Raw genomic sequence first — 17,613 nt, forward strand, 5'->3', positions numbered from 1 at the left:
AGAGACAGTTGAGAAATAATCACTTTTGATATTGAAGTACTTATTTTCTAGGGCCATCTGAACAAGATGGTACTTCCCGTTATTTCATGTCACAGATTTCCAGCTTAGCTATCCTGTAAGCATGCGCCTTCTGTCATTACAATTTTATTTTCTATGGGGACTAAAAACTAAGTACAGATTTGTAATCTAAAATGTAACTGTCAGTCCTTGGCATGGAACTTTGTAGACTGGAGCACATAATCACAAACGTGGCTGTACACTGCAACACCTTTATCACCATTACAGTAATGTACACTCAAATTTCTGATATGCATTCACTGTCAGGAACGCAGGCTCGTAAAATTACCTCTTTATAATAGTTTCTTAGTTTATGTTTAGTCATTGTCTAGTTTTCAATTCAAACCACTTCATTTAACTTTTCATTATAATACAAAGAATGTACCAACATATATTATGATTATTCATTTCTTGTTTTAATGGCTTGGATCAGATTCTTGTAGAAAAAGGCAATTTGTCTCAGTCGCCTTTATCTACAAGAATAGAATTGCTGAGCTCGCTAAACGCATCATCACCGTACAAGTCAACCTTCTACTCATCCGTGCGTGGTTTGTTATGTTTCCACATCGAATACTGGACACGTTTTACATTCTACAATGTCTTACAGAAAGTTTGGCTCCCAAAATTTATATTTCATGTATCTGAATATACAGCTTAATATTTTCTTTGTGTTTAATTTCACATTGTAGAGAAAGTTTTAAGAAGTGGCACACTCTCATTAAATAATATACTTTTTACCTCCTTCAAGGTTGAATTCTTTAATGTAACCATAATTACGTGTCAGTTTGACTCAGTTGATAGCACATTCTATATTTGACTGCATAATCTTGATTGACACTTTGGTGCAGTACTAAATGAGTGGTATATTTTAAGTTGTGACAAGAATGAAGTCATTTTGTCTTTGTTGGTTTATCATTTGGTTTCTTTATTATTGGTCACATGATGAATTTTGGTTTCAGTTGATTTGTTCTGCAAAGTACAGGATTACATATTTTGATCAGCCAGACCAAGAGTTAATATACATATGCAGATCCAAACTTGTACTTCTATAGCCTTTCAGATAATAGTTTAATATGTTAGTCATATGTTAATAGTTTAAATGGACAAGCTTTTCATTTAAAAACATCAGAAGCACAGAAGGTTCTAGAATTCTGGAATGTCTGAAATCTACTTATAATTTAAATCTTTTAGCTCCAGCATCCCAGAATGATACCAGGGCTATAAAAGTGGTAAATTATGAGGACAGGTTGCATAAACTTGACTTGACTTGTAATCTCTTGAGTTTAGAAGAGGTGATCTAATCAAGGTGTTTAAAATTATAAACTGATTCGATAGGATAACTATTTCTTCGTCTGGGGGAATCCAGAACAAGAGGACATAGGCCTGAATTTTCTGGGGGGTTCAGCGGGCAGGATGGGCAGTTCGGGTGGGAAATTTGATTTTTTGACAACAGGTCAGGAACCTGCTGTCATCTCGCTCACACGGGTCTTTTCCGATGTTTGGTCTGACAGCGTCGAGCAGACCTAACAGGCAGGGGCGGGCGACCCAATTCACGTAATTAGTGACTTGTTTAGAGCCACTTAAGAATGATTTTCAGCTTACTTTTGTATTTGACAGCTTGCCCACGGGGAGCACGTTAGTCATGGACCATGTCTGTCAAGCTGAAGCGGGAGTTCAGTGGCCATTGAATCAGCTTATGAGTTGACAGCTTCAAATGTAACGTTAAAGCTCCAACCTTACATAGACATCTTCCCTCAGCCACAAGCTCTTCCTCACTACATTTCCACAACAGATTCAGCATACTGAAAGTCTTTACACAAGTCACCATCCAGTCTGACCTCATTACCTCACTCACCATTGACAGATCGCTTCTGTCATCTCTACTTCACCTGCCATTTATTCCATCAGCATGGGTGCCATTTATATTGTCTCACCTTGGTCCTCAGAATTCCACCACAAGAGGGAGAGAGTGCGAGAGAGTGAAGGAAGCCCTAGACAATAGGAAGAACATAATTGCTCACATGTGTCAACAATGTTCCCAATGTTGGGGAAGTCCAGAACCAGGGGTCACAGTCTAAGGATAAGGGGTAAGCCATTTAGGACCAAGATGAGGAGAAACTTCTTCACCCAGAGAGTCGTGAACCTGTGGAATTCTCTACCACAGAAAGTTGTTGAGGTCAATTCACTAAATATATTCAAAAAGGAGTTAGATGTAGTCCTTACTACTAGGGGGATCAAGGGGTATGGCGAGAAAGTAGGAATGGGGTACTGAAGATGCATGTTCAGCCATGAACTCATTGAATGGCGGTGCAGGCTCGAAGGGCCGAATGGCCTACTCCTGCACTTATTTTCTATGTTTCTATGTTTCTAACCGTCTGTCCGATCCGATCGATTTCAAGTATTGTTACGGTCGTATAGTTTTAATGTCTAACTAATGTATTATATTCCGTCTCAAACTCTGATTAAACACAATTATTCACCATACTGCTTTGCACTTGAACCTGATTATTTAAAGAGACCAGAAATAGCCGTAAAGAGGCAATTCTAACAAATTGTGTTTCTGTGCAGTGCTTGTCAGTGTTTGCAGAACCTCAATGCTGTAGAATACTGACAGCACAAATCTCAAAATAAATTTGGCCATGGTCTCTTTAAAGAAACCGGCTGATATTGTGCCATCAAATGATGTCACCAGGCCTGCTTTCTCTAATTGGCTGAGGAAATGCACTGGACAAACCCAATCAAGGGAAAGTAATTTCACAGAGCGGGATGGAGCTAGCGGTGGGGTTGGCACCCGCCACCAAGGTCGCCCACCACGGATCCGCCGAGGTGAGCAAAATCCCGGCCATAATCTTAAAATTAGAGCCAGGCCATTCAGGAGCGAAATCAGGAAGCACTTCTTCATGCAGAGAGTAGTGGTAATCTGGAACTCATTCCCCAAAATGCTGTGGATGTTGGGTCAATTGAAGCTTTTAAGACTGGGATCAATAGATTTTTGTTGGGTAAGGGTATCAAGGGATATGGAGCAAAGGCGGTAAATAGGGCCATGAACTCATTGAATGGCTGAACAGGCTCGAGGGGCTGAATGGCCTACTCCTGTTCCTATTTTCCTATATTATCCACAAGCAGGATCAGGTGAACACCAAATCCTTTTGACTTCGGCAACATGAGGCCCGAGCGATTCACCTACATACTTTTGGCCCTCCATGTGAGGCCCAAAGTAAAGAAACTTAACTGTTCAAGGCTTTTCTGGCCCAAGATCCTCTTCCCGCTATTGTCACCTAACCAGTGTCTCCACACAACTCCACCAGTTAAACTTGCAGTTGGAGCCTAACAATGTCATTGGACGATGATCTACATATTTAAAGAAGGATGCTGTGGACTACAGGCAGGTCTCCTTGCCATCTTCTCAGAAGAGCTGGTTAAAATAGAAGACAACAGAAAGGAGTGGGAGGTCGATGGGTACGTTGATTTTAACTGCCTGTCGATCTACCCGTTTTAAAATCCACCCCCTATCGCTCTGTGTTTGAACACAGTGAAATAACAGCCCACCTATGTAGTTAGCAGGGCTTCACTTTTTTAATGTCTTTTGTTCAGACCTTGCTTCATAGGATCTTGAAATAGGTCAGTGAAGTCCTATGACATCGATCAAAGGATCAAGCATCCAGGGGTGGTAGTTTTCATTTATAGTTCTATCTGAGATCTGCAAGAAGGGGCAGGATCACTGATTGACTGCAGTCTTTTGATGGAAAGCTCTGCAGGCAGAAACCTCTGTTGGCAAGAGTTGCCTGAAGCCATCTAGTCAGTCTATAATTTACAGCCAGCAGCCGGCCTAGGCTAGTTTGACTCCATTAGTAGTGTTTCATTATGTAAGAAGTGAGCAACCATTTCAGGGATTCAGTTATGGCTCGAGGGAAGCATCTTTATTGTTTTGATATGTTGTGAAGAATAGCGAAGTTTACTGTAAATACACTGTTTTACAGTAAATACTGTTCACTTACCTGTTCTATGTGATTTAAGTTCTCTGTTAGATCGTCTGAGTCTTGGCCTGATTGAATATATATGCAATCTGTCTACTGAGGATGAGGAAAATCTCATTGTGGCATGTCGAGCATTTCATTAAACTGGCATTAAGTAAGAGGGTTCTTTGTTCAATGTTTGGGTCTTACTATGATTTACTAGCTATTGTGCAGATAAGCAGACTCTCTGGATCATAGGAGATACAAGGTCAGCCTATGGGGGCAGTTGGTGATGCTGACTCCCAAGTTGAATAGCATAAAACTCAAAAATATCAGATTTTGTCCTTCAGAGGACGCAATCTGAGGCCTGTTCAACTATTCAAAGAAAAAGAGAAGAATTCTCCTGGTGTCCTAACTTCCCTCAACCAACACTATCAAGATAGATTAATTCATCATTTATTTCATTGCAGTAGGATCTTGCTGTGTGCAAAACGATTACTGTATTTGCTACATAACATAACAGCAGTCAGCGTTTCAAAGTAGCTAATTGACTTTGAAGTACTCTGGGCTGTTTTTGACAGATGTGATAAAGTGCTATTTAAGTACAGGTCATTATTTAATATTTGGATTATGTAGTGCTAATCAAAATTGGATGGAGTTGCAAATCATATTGTCAAAAATGAACTTGGAAATTCTGCTGATACTCTTTTAATTTGAGCTAGTGATGAGATGAAAAAAGAAAAGGTACAAGGACTGGTTCCTTGTACGAAGCATACCTGGGGCCCAGCAGTGAACCTCTTTGCTTCGCTGCTGACTGTAAATTCCAGGCCATTATTTAATATATTCAAAAAAAACCTCTCTTATTTGCCCCCTTTCAAGGCTGTAGAGATTTAGCTTCTCCGGTCTTTCCACATAACTCAATCCTTTAATGGTAATTTCTTATTTCTTATATTGGACATTTTAACCTGTTTACCAAAACCTTGATCTATTTACACACGTTACTTGCACTAATTGCCTGTGTTTGAATGCTTTGTGGCATTGCAACATTGTTCAATATACAAACTGCAATAGGAAAAGAGCCATTATGGTAATTAGTTATAGTGAAGGATAGTGTAACACTTATTGCAGTTGCAAGAGGGTTATTGTGTTTTTCCAGTATAATGCTCAGTTTGCGCTTTGAATTATGTAATAATGTAAACAGCCTTCCAATGTGTTTTTAAAAATTGTGATCACAATCTCATCAGCTCCTTCATTTCTATTCAATGGAATGCATCTTTTCACTCCAGGACGTCCAGCAGCTCCTGCAGTCACTCCAGCTCCAAAACGAGTAAAACCTCCAGCAAAGAAACTTCCAGCCAAGAAACCTACTGGACCAGCTGTTCGAGGCAAGTAATGCTCTTTGTTATGACTGGCAGAATATTTAAAAACACTTATGCAGGCTATGCTACATATTTGTCACATAATAAATGAAGTGTCTAACTGATAATGGCTTTTGGTAGTCTTTGCAATGTCTAATGCAATTTTATACCCATTTTACCAATGAAAACATTTGTGTCCTTTCTGCAATGATCATGCTTTGAAGTTCAAATTAGGTCTATCAATTCAAATTCTTACACTGAACCATCAGTAAGTGTTATAGAGCCACCTAGTGGGCTACTGATGTAATAACAATAAAGTCATGTGCTCTGCACAGTTCTTTCTTGGAAGCCATGTTGTGGAGTTGTATGCATAAGCTGTGTCTCAAGATCTCACAGACATGGCTATGAAGGTGGGATCTTGGATTTACTAATTGAAATTTTTGTGGAGGATAAACCTGCCAACCGACGGAGTGATTGTTAGAGGTTCTTCATCTTGCAGAAAAGTTTAAAAATCTGAGATAAATTTTGAGCACATGTGGCTGAAATGTCAACGTTGTCAATGTTCAGATGGCCGCACCTGTGGGAATAATAAAATGCTTGGGTGAGTTCCATTGTGACTGGGAGACTTTCGGAGCATATGTGGAGTGGCTAGAAATGCTTTTCACCGTGAATAGTATCGTCAAAGTCTCCAGTGATGTAAACTGTAATCGGATGATTTTAGAAATGAAACACGCTATTTTTTTGATTGAGGCCCCAAGGTGTGTGAAATCCTGAAAAATGTGCTTGTTCCTGCCAAGCCGAAGGACACGCCACTGATGGAGATTCTAACTAAGTTAGAACAGCACTACAGTTCTGAGCCCCTGAAAATTGCTGAAATGTATCACTTTGGAACATGCAATCAATTAAACGATGAGGGTATCAGTGAGTACATTGTAGCTTTAAAAAAGCTATCCATTCACTGTAATTTTGGAAACTTTCATGATCGAGCTTTGCATGATCGCTTTGTTTGTGGGTTGAAAAATGAATGAATCACAAATAAATTGTTGACAACCCGTAACTTGACTTTTGATTTAGCTTGTCAGCTATTTAGATGTATATGGCCGACCAATACTCCTGAGAATTTTGTGCCATTTCCAGTTGTCAGACAACAGAGGTGAATCTGCTGCACGCTAAAAGTAAAAGGCAGTTGGGCCCCAAGGCTTCAGCAACTGGCCAAGGTAATAGTTCATTGAAGTTGTGCTATCGGTGCCTGGGACACCACCTCACTCAAAGCTGTTCATATGAGAAGGCAGAGTGTTTATACTGCAAGAAAACTGGGCATCTTGCAAAGGCATGCTGACAGAAGAGTAAATCTACTGACAATGCTAGAAGTAGAAATCGCCAGACACTACATAGCATTGAAAAGAAGCAGCAGGATGAGAAGTTTCTGGAGATGCACGTCATAAGGAACACAAAGGTATCTAACATCAATTCGTGAAGTATTGTCTTCCAAATAGATGTCGCAGGAAACAGGATACCCATGGAAATCGACACTGGTGCATTCGTGAGCATCATACCGGAATCGCAACAAGTTGCGTGATTATCGACTAGAAAAATCAAACTCGAGCTGTGAGGCTACTCAGGAGAACAAACCCCTATTGCAGGAAGTGTCCCCATACCAGTGAAATACAAGGCTCAATATCGGATCTTGCCTCTCTTGGTAGTGGCAAGAGACAAGCTTGCCTTGATGGATAGAAATTTTGTCTGATAATGGGCCGCAATTTTGTTCAGAAGATTTTGCACAGTTCATGAGCAGAAACAGTGTGAAACATACCAAAGTTCCATCGTATCACCTTGCTTCAGGTGGTGCAGCAGAATGCACAGTAAACATGCTCTCAGCAAGCAAATGTTGGATCCAAATCCAAAGAAACGGTAGTTGTCATTAGACTACAAATTGGCAAATTTAGTGATTTACTCCTCATACCATTACTGGTAGAATACCAGCAGAGTTGCTTCTAAAACGACAGTCACGAACCAGGTTCTCGTTGCTAAAGCCAAACTTGGCACAGACAGTAGAAGAGGAACAACCAAGGCAGAAAGAAAGTCATGATCAAGGTAGATTAAGGGAGAGAGATGTGAAGTTGAACCAGAAGGTTAGAATGAAGAAACATCACCATAAATGGTTAAAGTGGTTACCAGGAAAAGTAGTGAAGATATGTGGGTCTCACACATATTTCGTCAAGATGCTTGATCATGGAAAGGTTAGGCTTGTTCACATCTTACCTACACATTTGGAAGGAGTTGAAAGTTGGGATGATTCAATAAATTCTGGTGAATAAGATAGTCTTGTTACAAGTGGCAAATCCTACAGCAGATGTACCAGAAACAAGTGCAAGAGAAAGTCAGAATTTAAGTCTGAGTCCGAGTCAGGGAGACAAACAGTCTGAAAGTGTAAAGTGTCCAAATCTAGATCAAGGTCAGCCCTTGGAGAAAAACTTTCCTCAGGCTCAGCCTAGAATGAGTCAAAGTCCTACAACAAGATTGAAAAGTTCTGTTCAAGAAAGAAGGTATCCTCTTCGAAACAGAAAACCAGTGGTTAAATCTAATCTGTAAATATGTAAAATAAGTTCATGGGCCAAAAATTGCGGTCGGAGGCTTCCCGCAGGTGTAAGCGCTTCCTGGAATCATGTGGGCCTGGACCACCAATCACAATGTAGTATTCTCATTGATAATAATGGGAGTTCCGATCTCCCATTACTGTCAATGAGAATGCCCCTAAAATCTTCTAGAGTTTTTTGAGGACGTAACTAGTAGAGTGGATACAGGAGAACCAGTGCATGTGGTGTATTTGGACTTTCAAAAGGCTTTTGACAAGGTCCCATACAAGAGATTAGTGTGCAAAATTAAGGCACATGGTATTGGGGGTAATGTATTGACATGGATAGTGTCGGGAGTGGACAGGTTAGATGCAGAAAGAATGTTCCTGATGTTGGGGAAATCCAGAACCAGGGGTCACAGTCTAAAGATAGGGGGTAAGCCATATAGGACCGAGATGAGGGGAAACTTTTTCACCCAGAGAGTGGTGAACCTATGGAATTCTTTACCACAGAAAATTGTTGAGTCCAGTTCGTTGGATATATTCAAGACGGAGTTAGATGTGGCCCTTACGGCTAAGGGGATCAGTGCGTATGGAGAGAAGGCAGGAGTGGGGTACTGAAGTTGCATGATCAGCCATGATCATATTGAATGGCAGTGCAGGCTCGAAAGGCCAAATGGCTAGCTTCTGCACCTATTTTCTATGTTTCTAATATATATTCAACAAGCATCCCTAACGAACTAATGGATGAACAATTTATTGCTAGTGTGTTATAATCGCTTTGGATAAAAATCCATTTCATAATTTATCTAACTATAAACGGAAATAATAAAAATTAAGGATTGCACGTAGGAGAGAAAGTATGCAAAAAAACTGAAAGCAGTTTCTAAATTACCATTGTTCCTCAATTTCAAAAAGCCTTTTACCATCTTAACTGTGATCACTGCGGCAATTTGATTTGGTGCATTTTGATTTCCTGGCTTTAGGTTGTTCATTGGTTCACTCAGAGGGTTGTGGCTCTTTATAATTCTCTACCCCAAGAGGCTGTGCCTGCTGAGCCGTTGAGTATATTCAAGGCTGAGATACATAGATTTTTGGACCCTAGGGGATCAAGAGATATGGGAATTGGGTGGGAAAGTGGAGTTACATAAGAACATAAGAACATAAGAAATAGGAGCAGAAACTATTGAATGTTGGTATTCATAGAAACATAGAAACATAGAAAATATGTGCAGGAGTAGGCCATTCAGCCCTTCTAGCCTGCACCGCCATTCAATGAGTTCATGGCTGAACATGCAACTTCAGTACCCCCTTCCTGCTTTCTCGCCATACCCCTTCAGAGAGATTCAGGTGTCCTCATAAAGGAAACAAAAAGAGTTAACATGCAGGTACAGTGAGTAATTAGGAAGGCAAATGGCATGTTGGCCTTTATTGCAAAGGGGTTGGAGTACCATAATAAGGAAGTCTTACTACAAGTGTACTGGGCTTTGGTGAGACCACAGCTGGAGTACAGAGCACAATTTTAGTTATGCATGCTTTAGATGCAGTGCAATGAAGGTTCACTAAATTGATCCCTGGGATGAGAGAGTTGTTCTATGAGAAAAGACTGAGTAGATTTGGCCTATACTCTCTGGAGTTTAGAAGAATGAGAGGTGATCTCATTCAAACATATAAGATTCTGAGGGGGATTGACGTGGTAGATGCTGAGAGGTTGTGTCCCTTGACTGGAGAGTCTCGAATTAGGGGGCATAGTCTTAGGATAAGGAGTCTGTCATTTAAGACAGAGAAGAGGAGGAAATTCTTCACTCAGAGGGTTGTGGCTCTTTATAATTCTCTACCCCAAAAGGCTGTGGCTGCTGAGCCGTTGAGTATATTCAAGGCTGAGATACATAGATTTTTGGACCCTAGGGGATCAAGAGATATGGGAATTGGGTGGGAAAGTGGAGTTACATAAGAACATAAGAACATAAGAAATAGGAGCAGGAGTAGGCCATACGGCCCCTCAAGCCTGCTCCGCCATTCAACACGATCATGCCTGATCTGATCATGGACTCAGGTCCACTTCCCGCCTGCTCCCTACAACCCCTTAATCCCTTATCAGGTAAGAAACTGGCTATCTCTGTCTTAAATTTATTTAATGTCCTGGCTTCCACCGCTCTCTGAGGCAGTGAATTCCACAGATTTACAACCCTCCGAGAGAAGAAATTTCTCCTCATCTCAGTTTTAAACGGGCGTCCCCTTATTCTAAGATCGTGCCCTCTAGTTCTAGTCTCCCCTATCAGTGGAAACATCCTCTCTGCATCCACCCTTTCAAGCCCCCTCATAATCTTATACGTTTTGATAAGATCAACTCTCATTCTTCTGAATTCCAATGAGGCTCAACCTACTCAACCTTTCCTCATAAGTCAACCCCCTCATCTCTGGAAACAACCTAGTAAACCTTCTCTGAGCTGCCTCCAACGCAAGTATATCCTTTCATAAATACGGAAACCAAAATTATATGCAGTATTCCAGGTATGGCCTTACCAATAGCCTGTATAACTGTAGCAAGACTATCCTGCTTTTATACTCCATCCCCTTTGCAATAAAGGCCAAGATTCTATTGGCCTTCCTCATCATTTGCAGTACCTGCATACTAACCTTTTGTTTCATGCTGTACTGCAGCACATTGCAATTTTTCTCCATTTAAATAATAACTTGCTCTTTGATTTTTTTTCTGTCAAAGTGCATGACCTCACACTTTCCAACATTATACTCCATCTGCCAAATTTTTGCCCACTCACTTAGCCTGTCTATGTCCTTATGCAGATTTTTTGTGCCCTCACACATTGCTTTTCCTCCCATCTTTGTATCATCAGCAAACTTGGCTACATTACACTCGGTTCCTTCTTCCAAGTCGTTAATATAGATTGTAAATAGTTGGGGTTCCAGCACTGATCCCTGCAACACCCCAGTAGTTACTGATTGCCAACCCGAGAATTAACCATTTATCCCAACTCTCTGTTCTCTGTTAGTTAGCCAATCCTCTATCCATGTTAATATATTACCCCCAACCCCGTGAACTTTTATCTTGTGCAGTAACCTTTTTTGTGGCACCTTGTCAAATGGCTTCTGGGAGTCCAAATACACCACATCCACTGGTTCCCCTTTATCCATCCTGTTCGTTACCTCCTCAAAGTTGAGGTCGAAGATCAGTCATGATCTTATTGAATGGCGGGGCATGCTCGAGGTTCTGTGTGGTTTATTCCTGCTTGTAATTCTTATGTACTTATGCAACCAATCACAGATGTTCATACTCCTTTCAATGACCTTTCATTTGTTTTCCCATCACTCCATACCTACTCCTGAGAAAACAGAATAAATACATTAAAAAAAAATAATTCTGGAAAAAATATAAAGTCACGCATAAAGTTATCTTTCACCTGCACAAGCTGTCCTTCTCTCTGGGGAAGAACTTCGATATTTTATATGTGCCACACATGCTGATATTTTCAAACCTTCGTGTATCCACGCAGTCAGTGTCCTTGAATGCTGCTTTTGGAGACTCATTACATGCACGGTATGTAAGTGCCCCTCTGATGGTTTACACAGCAAAACATCACACATCTACTCCCTGACCTGCAGGTCAACACAGTAACTTTTCCCAGAGCTGCAGCATTAAAAAAAAGTGACTGAAAGATCGCCAAACTGGAGATATAAACACAAAATGCTGGAACCATTCAGCAAGTCAGTCATCATCTTCGATGAGAACAAGAAAGTTAATATTTCAGGTGTAAAAATTACAGATAAACAGCAATTTAATGATTTTTCCTAGTTCTGATAAAGGATCTACAGCAGAAATGTTAATTTACCTGTTCTCTCCACATATTCTCTGATTCATTTCAGATTTGCAGCATTTGCTAGTTTTGCTTTTATTTGTGTGAAGCAGGGAGTCTGGTTATAGTAAAAGTATCTTTGAAGCTTTTTTCAGAAACTGCACTCTTTCAGGCCCTGTAGCCTGCGTTTTATCTGCTTATCATTATTGGGAGGTTCTTTTTAACTCTGATGTTGGCATACTTTGTTTAGAAGTTGGTGTGGCACGTTGCCACGGTAATCATTTGGCTATGAGACTCAGCCCAGTGATAGCATGGATTGTGAATACTTTTAAGAGTATTATTTTCAATCCTGACATGGGTATCCCTGAAGGCTCTGAATTTTTAAACTGAAAGCTATTGTTTCCTTGTTATATGCCTGTGACTAGAAATCATGTGGTAAGTAAGGAAACATTCTCTGAGCAACCAATGAACAACCTAAAGCCAGGAAATCAAAATGCACCAAATCAAATTGCCGCAGTGATCACAGTTAAGATGGTAAAAGGCTTTTTGAAATTGAGAAACAATGGTAATTTAGAAACTGCTTTCAGTTTTTTTGCATACTTTCTCTCCTACGTGCAATCCTTAATTTTTATTATTTCCGTTTATAGTTAGATAAATTATGAAATGGATTTTTATCCAAAGCGATTATAACACACTAGCAATAAATTGTTCATCCATTAGTTCATTAGGGATGCTTGTTGAATATATATTAGAAACATAGAAACATAGAAAATAGGTGCAGAAGCTAGCCATTCGGCCTTTCGAGCCTGCACTGCCATTCAATATGATCATGGCTGATCATGCAACTTCAGTACCCCACTCCTGCCTTCTCTCCATACGCACTGATCCCCTTAGCCGTAAGGGCCACATCTAACTCCGTCTTGAATATATCCAACGAACTGGACTCAACAATTTTCTGTGGTAAAGAATTCCATAGGTTCACCACTCTCTGGGTGAAAAAGTTTCCCCTCATCTCGGTCCTATATGGCTTACCCCTTATCTTTAGACTGTGACCCCTGGTTCTGGATTTCCCCAACATCAGGAACATTCTTTCTGCATCTAACCTGTCCAGTCCCGTCATAATTTTATATGTTTCTATGAGATCTCCTCTCATTCTTCTAAATTCCAGTGAGTATAAGCCTAGCTGATCCAGTCTTTCTTCATATGTCAGTCCTGCCATCCCAGGAATCAGTCTGGTGAACCTTTGCTGCACTCCCTCAATAGCAAGCAAGTCCTGCCTCAGATTAGGAGACCAAAACTGCACACAATACTCAAAGTGTGGTCTTACCAAGGACCTGTACAACTGCAGCAAGACCTCCCTGCTCCTATACTCAAATCCGCTCACTATGAAGGCCAGCATGCCATTTGCTTTCTTTACTGCCTGCTGTCCCTGCATGCCTACGTTCAATGACTGATGTACCATGACACCCAGGTCTCGTTGCACCTCCCCTTTTACTAATCTGTCACCATTCAGATAATACTCTGCCTTCCTGTTTTTGCCACCAAATGAATAACCTCACATTTATCTACATTATACTGCATCTGCCATGCATTTGCCCATTCACCTAACCTGTCCAAGTCACCCTGCAGCCTCTTAGCATCCCCTCCTCATAGCTCACACTGCCACCCAGCTTAGTGTCATCTGCAAACTTGAAGATATTACATTCAATTCTTTCGTCTAAATCATTAATGTACATTGTAAATAGCTGGGGTCCCAGCACTGAACCTTGCGGCACCCCACTAGTCATTGCCTGCCATTCTGAAAAGGACCCGTTTATTCCCACTCTTTGCTTCCTGTCTGCCAACCAGTTCTCTATCCACGTCAATACATTACCCCCAATATCATGTGCCTTAATTTTGCACACTAATCTCTTGTATGGGACCTTGTCAAAAGCCTTTTGAAAGTCCAAATACACCACATGCACTGGTTCTCCTGTATCCACTCTACTAGTTACGTCCTCAAAAAACTCTAGAAGATTTATCAAGCATGATTTCCCTTTCATAAATCCATGCTGGCTTGGACCGATCCTGTCACTGCTTTCCAAATGAGCTGCTATTACATCTTTAATAATTGATTCCAGCATTTTCCCACCACCAATGTCAGGCTAACTGGTCTTTCATTCCCTGTTTTCTCTCTCCCTCCTTTTTTAAAAAGTGGGGTTACATTAGCTACCCTCCAATCCATAGGTACTGATCCAGAGTCCACGGAATTTTTGAAAATGACCATCATCTACTATTTCTAGGGCCACTTCCTTAAGTACTCGAGGATGCAGACTATCAGGCCCTGGGGATTTATCGGCCTTCCGTCCCATCAGTTTCCCAAACACCATTTCCTGATTAATAAGGATTTCCCTCAGTTCCTCCTTCTCGCTAGACCCTCGGTCCCTTAGTATTTTCGGGAGGTTATCCGTGTCTTCCTTAGTGAAGACAGAACCAAAGTATTTCTTCAATTGGTCAGCCATTTCCTTGTTCCTCATTATGAATTCACCTGATTCTGACTGCAAGGGACCTACATTAGTCTTCACTAATCTTTTTATCTTCACATATCTGTAGAAGCTTTTGCAGTCAGTTTTTATGTTCCCTGCAAGCTTACTCTCATACTCTATTTTCCCCCTCCTAACTAAACCCTTAGTCCTCCTCTGCTGGATTCTAAATTTCGCCCAGTCCTCAGGTTTGCTGCTTTTTCTGGCCAATTTATATGCCTCTTCCTTGGATTTAACACTATCCCTAATTTCCCTTGTTAGCCACGGTTGAGCCACCTTTCCTGTTTTATATTTATGCCAGACAGGGATGTACAATAGTTGTAATTCATCCATGTGATCTTTAAAAGTTTGCCATTGCCTATCCACCGTCAACCCTTTAAGTATCATTCGCCACTCTATCCTAGCCAAATCACGTCTCATACCATCAAAGTTTCCTTTCTTTAAGTTCAGGACCCTAGTCTCTGAATTAACTGTGTTGTTCACCATCTTAATGAAGAATTCTACCATATTATGGTCACTCTTCCCCAAGGGGCCTTGCACAACCAGATTGCTAATTAATCCTCTCTCGTTACACAAGACCCAGTCTAGGATGGCCTGCTCTTTAATTGGTTCCTTGACATATTGGTCTCGAAAACCATCCCTGATACACCCCAGGAAATCCTCCTCCACAGTATTGCTACAGTTTCGTTAGCCCAATCAATATGAAGATTAAAGTCACCCATGATAACTGCTGTACGCTTATTGCACGCATCCCTAATTTCCTGATTGATGCCATCCCCAACCTCACTACTACTGTTTGGTGGTCTGTACTCAACCCCCAATAATATTTTCTGCCCGTTGCTATTTCACAGCTCTACCCATATAGATTCCACATCTTCCAAACGAATGTCCTTCCTTACTATTGCATTAATCTTCTCTTCAACCATTAACGCTACCCCACCTCTTTTTCCTTCCTGTCTATCCTTCCTGAATATTGAATACCCCTTGATGTTGAGTTCCCAGCCTTGGTTGCCTTGGAGCCATGTCTCTATAATCCCAATTACATCATATCCGTTAACAGCTATCTGCACAATTAATTCGTCCACCTTATTACGAATGCTCCTCGCATTGAGACTCAGAGCCTTCAGGCGTGTTTTTAAAACACTCTTTGGCCTTTTAGAAATATGTTGTATTGTGGCCCTTGTTGATTTTTGCCCTTGATTTCTCTGCCACCCACTCTTGCTTTTCTCCTTCCTACCTTTAGCTTCTGCCCCCTTTTTACTTCCCGCTGCCTCCCTGCATAGGTTCCCATCCCCCTGCCATATTAGTTTAATCCCTCCCCAGCAGTACTAACAAACACTCCACCTCAGACATAGGTTCCGGTCCTACCCAGGTGCAGACCGTCCGGTTTGTACTCATCCCACCTCCCCCAGAAATGGTTCCAATGCCCCAGGAATTTGAATCCCTCCTCCTTGCAGCATTCCTCAAGCCACGTATTCATCTGAACTATCCTGCAATTCCTGCTCTGACCAGCACGTGGCACTGGTAGCAATCCTGAGATTACAACTTTTGAGGTCCTACTTTTTACTTTAACTCCTAGCTCCCTAAATTCAGCCTGTAGGACCGCATCCCATTTATTTCCTATATCGTTGGTGCCTATATGTACCACGACAGCTGGCTATTCACCCTCCCTCTCCAGGATGCACTGCAGCCGCTCCGAGACATCCTTGACTCTTGCACCAGGGAGGCAACATACCATCCTGGAATCTCGTTTACGGCCACAGAAACGCCTATCTGTTCCCCTTACAATAGAATCCCCTTTCACTACAGCTATTATATGTGTGTTCTTGATATATATTCCAGATGTAACTATATATTATATTTACCGTTGCTGCTTTTTGCTGCATTGTTTAAATTATATAAAACTTCCTGTCTTGTTGAAGTCATGGGAAAACAAGAAGAACAACTTGCATTTATATTGCCCCTTTGGGGGAGACTTATGTCTTCATTTTCGGCGCTTTTCTCAGCGTTCCAGCTGTTTTTGTGAGAGAAACCGCCCGGCAAAAGTTTCCCCCTTAGTTTTTGAATGGTACTGCCCACATCTCGAAACGCCCACCGGGAGCAAACCACCATCGTACACCGCTGAGAAAATCGCCAGGGCGTAAGTTTGGCCTCAACGGAAGCCCATCCAGATAGCAGAGGGAACCGTTCTGTAAAAGCTGCTGGAACAGGAAGGTAGGTGAGTACTCTGCAAAGAAAGCTAAGTTAAAGATTCTTTTTATAATTGTAAAACGGCGATTAGCTTTAAAACTATCTTGGGAATGTTTTTTAACTTTTTTTTTTAAGTGCAATTCTTTTGTAAAGTTTTCCCCCTCCCTAGGCCCAATCGCAGCCTTGGAATAAATTTTTTTTTAATTTAAGAACCGCTCGTTTCATCTAGTTTCGCCTTTAGCTGCTGAGAAACCGCCTAGAATACTGGTGCAAGATCCATTTTCTCGCCGGGTGATTATTTTTACCTTAATTATGGAAATTCTCACCAGCGTTAGTTGCAAAACGTTAGCGTTTTTTCTGGGCGGCAATCGGGCGTTGAGGGGCTCTTGGGAAAGTCTAGCCCTTTAATTTATAACATATCCCAAGGTGCTTCACAGGAGTGTCATCAAATAAAATTTGGCTCCGAGCCACATAAGGAGGTATTCGGACAGGTGACCAAAAGCTTGGTCAAAGAGGTAGGTTTTAAGGAGTGTCTTAAAGCAAGTGAGAGAGTTGGAGAAGTGGAGAGGTTTAAGGAAAGAATTCCAGAGCCTAAGCTGAAGGCACATCCGGCAATGGTGGAGAGATTCAAAACTAGGCTGCGTAATTGAGGCAATAGCGGAGACAAACGATGTTACTGAGGTGGAGTAGGTGGTCTTGGTGATGGAGAGAATATGGGGTCAGAAGTTCATCTCAAAGTCAATATGACGCCAAGGTTTCGAGCAGTTTGGTTCAGCCTCAGATTGTGGCCAAGGAGAGAGATACAGTTGTTGGCTAGAAAATGGAGTTTGTGGCAGGGACCGAAGACAATGGCTCCGATAATACGGAGAGCCTGTTTTAAAGGCTGTCCAGCTGTCGGGCAGATAGGCTCTGTTAAAACTGGAATGGGCGCATTGGAAGTGGGTTAGGGACAGGCTTCCCATTTTTTAAATTTTCAATCCCTCCCCGACCCATCTGTCCTTGGGGGTTAAAATTCCCCCCCAATGTCTTTGGTCTTCACAATATTTAGTTGCAGAAATTTTCTGCTCACCCAGGACTGGATGTTGGATAAGCAGTGCAATAAATCAGAGATAGTGGAGGAGTCGAAAGAGGTAGCAGTGA

At 41.4% G+C, this 17,613-nt stretch overlaps 1 protein-coding gene across 1 annotated transcript in view; it reads left to right on the forward strand.

Moving 5' to 3' along the window:
* The window catches only part of LOC139266620 (triadin-like), a 563,562-nt gene that overhangs the window by 63,461 nt on the left and 482,488 nt on the right, over positions 1 to 17,613 (forward strand). The window contains exon 7 of the mRNA XM_070884212.1: positions 5,300 to 5,398. Coding sequence (XP_070740313.1) covers positions 5,300 to 5,398 — 99 coding nt within the window. The remainder of the gene's footprint in view (positions 1 to 5,299; positions 5,399 to 17,613) is intronic.

This window comes from Pristiophorus japonicus, chromosome 7 (assembly GCF_044704955.1).
Source record: "Pristiophorus japonicus isolate sPriJap1 chromosome 7, sPriJap1.hap1, whole genome shotgun sequence".
NCBI lineage: Eukaryota > Metazoa > Chordata > Chondrichthyes > Pristiophoridae > Pristiophorus > Pristiophorus japonicus.